At 34.1% G+C, this 3,717-nt stretch overlaps 3 protein-coding genes across 3 annotated transcripts in view; 1 reads left to right on the forward strand and 2 right to left on the reverse strand.

Moving 5' to 3' along the window:
- Positions 1–6: 6 nt before the first annotated feature.
- On the reverse strand, positions 7–1,024 carry LOC109584857 (uncharacterized). Its single transcript, XM_020000748.1, has 4 exons — positions 781–1,024; positions 668–732; positions 283–566; positions 7–230 (listed from the first exon to the last, which is right to left on the reverse strand). The coding sequence occupies exons 1-4, from the start codon at positions 997–999 to the stop codon at positions 16–18; spliced, it is 783 nt and encodes a 260-aa protein (XP_019856307.1). The 5' UTR covers positions 1,000–1,024; the 3' UTR covers positions 7–15.
- Positions 1,025–1,263: 239 nt separating this feature from the next.
- On the reverse strand, positions 1,264–2,384 carry LOC109584856 (uncharacterized). Its single transcript, XM_020000747.1, has 4 exons — positions 2,122–2,384; positions 2,013–2,071; positions 1,467–1,741; positions 1,264–1,415 (listed from the first exon to the last, which is right to left on the reverse strand). The coding sequence occupies exons 1-4, from the start codon at positions 2,329–2,331 to the stop codon at positions 1,264–1,266; spliced, it is 696 nt and encodes a 231-aa protein (XP_019856306.1). The 5' UTR covers positions 2,332–2,384.
- A 733-nt stretch (positions 2,385–3,117) lies between these two features.
- Positions 3,118–3,717, forward strand: part of LOC109584867 (uncharacterized) — a 5,359-nt gene continuing 4,759 nt past the window's right edge. Inside the window, exons 1-3 of the mRNA XM_020000764.1 lie at positions 3,118–3,438; positions 3,483–3,541; positions 3,593–3,694. Of these exons, the coding sequence (XP_019856323.1) occupies positions 3,205–3,438; positions 3,483–3,541; positions 3,593–3,694 (395 nt within the window). The 5' untranslated portion in view covers positions 3,118–3,204. The remainder of the gene's footprint in view (positions 3,439–3,482; positions 3,542–3,592; positions 3,695–3,717) is intronic.

Here is a 3,717-nt window from a genome sequence, read left to right on the forward strand (position 1 = left end):
TCAGTCTACATTGTATTAAACATGAAGGACAATGGCAACAGCAATCATAATAAGCAAAACTGAAGCAATCATTCCTGCACTAGCTCCACTGGGAGTACTAGTAGAAGTAGCAGTAGGAGTAGCACTCACACTAATGTATGTACTAATTGAGGGAGAACTTTGAACAGATGTTGTACTAACTGTCACAGCACCAGTTGAGGAAGGAGTAGTAGTAGAGGGGGAAGGAACATCTGCAATAATAACAATAACAACACAGTGATTGTGTAAGCAACATCAATTTACCTTCGCAGTATTGAAGACACAACTGCATGGGGAGTATACCAAATCCAGTTGGAGGCGGAGGAAGAAATGTAGGATTAGGTGATGAAAATGAGCCCATTACTGCTCCATTGAATACATAAATAACATACTGACACACGTTTAGATCAAGATCTTGATTATAGTTATCAGGACTGATTATTGGACGAGTGAAATTAACTGTGAGAGAGCCATCACTTAATAAAGCACTTGTATTTTGAAGATCTTGTTCAGTATCCAACATATTATTGGTTATACTTGTAACCCACCTGCATGTAAAAAGGAAATCTGTCATCATTAAGCATGCTATGCTATAGTACTGGATGTACTACAAATAATCTTACATATACATATAGATTGATCACTATACCTGTCTTGTACAAATGAATAAGTCCCATCATTTCCAGCATATACAGCATCAAGAGCAACAGTACCCTGAATGAAACAATTATATCAATCTTTTTAACTTTCTATACAACTTACAACTAGTGATGCAGCAGTTATGGGTTGGTTAGAGAAAGCCAAAGCAGTATATTGAGTTTCAGTAGAAGGAGCAGTGTATATAAAGTTGACAGTGTTGCTATCAATCACAGTCCAATCAATGGTGACATTCTGTGCAGAATCAGTAAAGTTCCCTGAGCACTGAGCTAAAGAAAGAGTAAAGAGACCAGTTAGAAGAAAGAGCTTTAGTAGTTCTTGCATTTTGAATCTGTCTTGTCTAACTATAATTCGCCCACTTTTGCTTTTATAAACTCTATCTCTGAGTGTCATATTCATACACCCACCCACAACAATATACACAGTGTATGTATACGATTACACATTGTCATCAACTAACAGTTATTGAGAATATTAATTTGACAAAAAATGTTTGATAAAATAGATGTATATCTAACTTAACTATGTATGTAACTGAACTAGCTATAATATTAATTGAGTTTACTTCCTTTTAAACTATCAATGGTCTCAAATATGAAGAGTACATGATAGCAAAACAATAGCAAAAAGAATAATAAAGATGACAGGATGATTGTTGGTAGCAGCTGAAGGTGTTTGAGATGATGGTGAAACAGTAGGTGTACTGGAACTCATTAAAGACATGCTGGGAGATGGTGATACTAATAAAATTACAAAAATCATAAAATTAGCATAAAACTGGCATAAAATACCTCCACAATATTGAAGACAAATTTGACCATTAAAAGTTCCAAAAGCTCGTGGAAGATTTTGAAAAGTAAATTTCGGATATTTAAATGACTCTACAGTACCACCATATGCCCAAATTAGGTATTTGCAAGCATTTAGGTTTGTATCTTGAGCCTCATCAGTACTAATGATGGGACGAGTGAAATTGACCATCAAAAGGTCATCATCAGTCAATAAAGTACTGGTGTCTTCAATGTCTTGCTGTTTGTCATAGAGTGACATAAAGTTTACAATCCATCTATAAGGATGCATAAAAACAGTTGGGGAAACTTACTATAAACACACATTACTACAGTACTTGACTGTGTTCATTGCACGCAATGTAAACGTGCATAATAGTAAATGACACTTAATACAATAAACAAAATTCTGTTTTTTAAAGACATGAAACAACATATGTCCATTTGTGTACATAAACTGTTACATAAATGTATATTTATTATTAGTAATCAACTCAATCAGAACTTCAAAACAATTTACTATAAACTACAATGTACAATGTTGTTTACCTGTCTTCAACAAAGTTAGTAGTTTCATTATCCCCAGCATAGACAACATCAATGTTATTCTGTGCATAAGATAAACTAAATTTATGTACATTAGGAAAAATCAACTCACTAATAGAACTGCATGATCAGATATAGCCAGACTAGTATACGTACTGCTATTAGCTGGGGCAGTGAAAGTAAAACTCACACTGTTCTCACCAACAACCATCCATGAGACACTAACTTGATGTGAAGAGTTAGTCAATGCTCCAGTACATTGAGCCAATGACAAAGAGAGCAGGCTGAATATAAAAGCCAAGACAACAATTTGGTGGTTCATTTCTGGACAGCTAGCTAGATTTAGTGTTATAAAAATTTGACTACAGTTGGACTGTTATGTAAAGTAAATGTCTTTTGCAATGCTACACTTAGTGGGAGTGTGACTTGAGTGATAATATGCTTCTCAATATTACCAACACTCATTATGGTAGCTCTGTTAGTTGCATATGTAACTCAAATATATACATCAATATGCATACCTCAACACATTAACAGTGTAATAATATTACTACAAAACAAATTTTAGAGCAAAAAGGCAGCTGTTGTAGGCATGGTTGCTATTTCGTAATAAAAACACAGATAAAATTTCCCTAAAGACTAATTCTATGCCTACACGATATATTAGCTGTAATAAAACTTCACTTTTGAGACAGAGGGCACCACTAATCTGGCAAATTATGCACTCAAATAACAATTGAATACTAAGAGTTGTTGATCACAAACTGAAATCATAGAAGTCGTTTGGCAAAACACTAATAAGGTGTGGTGAGTGGGCATGGTAGTGTACAGTACACAAATTTGTATAGTTTACAAAGCATACAACACTGACACAAGAACATATTAGAACACAATATTCATGTGAATACTTAAAGCATGTCTTATGATGCCTAACTAAAGTAATAAATGGACTTTAGAATTGATATTATAATAGCCTTATACACAATTAAGACAAGTGGGTTTTTTGATTAAGATATTTCACCAATGATTAGTAGCCTAAAAAGTTACAGTTCTGATCTAATTTTCCCTAATCTAACTTTCAGTTACTTTGAATGGATTTTATGTGCAAACTCCCCGAAGCATTGAAAGAACAGATTACGTGCCTATATGAATCACTTCAGATCAACATCACGATCATTTTAACCATCTTTCAACAATGAAGATAGCCATACTGAAGTTTGCAATTTTGAATAGCCTTTTTGCTTTCTCTCTGTCTCAATGTACTGGCAGACTAAGAGATGAGACAGAGGAAATAAGCGTTTCCTGGACAGTCATAAGTAACAATAGTGTTAACTTCACTTTTGTTGCTCCAGCAAACACGAGTGAATATGCTGCTGTGACATTCTCTAATAACAATGTGGGATTTACTATTGATACTACAGATATGTTGGTAAGTACTTGCACGATTTAATCTATATTGCAATATTTACATAGGCTAATATTGACATCATCATTGCTGGAAATAATGGTATGGTATACTTTGTTGAAGATAGGTAACTTAATAGTGGTAAAATTATGCAATAAAATTGTCATTATTGCGATAGGTGGATATCAAATGTGTCAGTTTCTGGTGGACCACAGTTTGATGCTAATCAGGATCTCACAAATGTTGGAACTTCCTTCAATGATCGTTTTCTCACAGTTAACTTCACTCGTCCAATTATAAGTC

This window comes from Amphimedon queenslandica, unplaced genomic scaffold (genome assembly GCF_000090795.2).
Source record: "Amphimedon queenslandica unplaced genomic scaffold, v1.1 AMPQUscaffold_13157, whole genome shotgun sequence".
NCBI classification, from domain to species: domain Eukaryota; kingdom Metazoa; phylum Porifera; class Demospongiae; order Haplosclerida; family Niphatidae; genus Amphimedon; species Amphimedon queenslandica.

What these genes read in the sequence shown, in the direction of transcription:
- LOC109584857 (XM_020000748.1), bottom strand. Translation starts at nt 999, where the DNA reads ATGCAAGAACTACTAAAGCTCTTTCTTCTAACTGGTCTCTTTACTCTT. An exon ending in TAACTGCTGCATCACTAGTT is followed by an intron (nt 733 to 780) that starts GTAAGTTGTATA and finishes TGTTTCATTCAG; the next exon opens with GGTACTGTTGCTCTTGATGC. An exon ending in TATTCATTTGTACAAGACAG is followed by an intron (nt 567 to 667) that starts GTATAGTGATCA and finishes TTTTACATGCAG; the next exon opens with GTGGGTTACAAGTATAACCA.
- LOC109584856 (XM_020000747.1), bottom strand. Translation starts at nt 2,331, where the DNA reads ATGAACCACCAAATTGTTGTCTTGGCTTTTATATTCAGCCTGCTCTCT. An exon ending in CTGATCATGCAGTTCTATTA is followed by an intron (nt 2,072 to 2,121) that starts GTGAGTTGATTT and finishes TCTTATGCACAG; the next exon opens with AATAACATTGATGTTGTCTA. An exon ending in TTGTCTTCAATATTGTGGAG is followed by an intron (nt 1,416 to 1,466) that starts GTATTTTATGCC and finishes TAATTTTATTAG; the next exon opens with TATCACCATCTCCCAGCATG.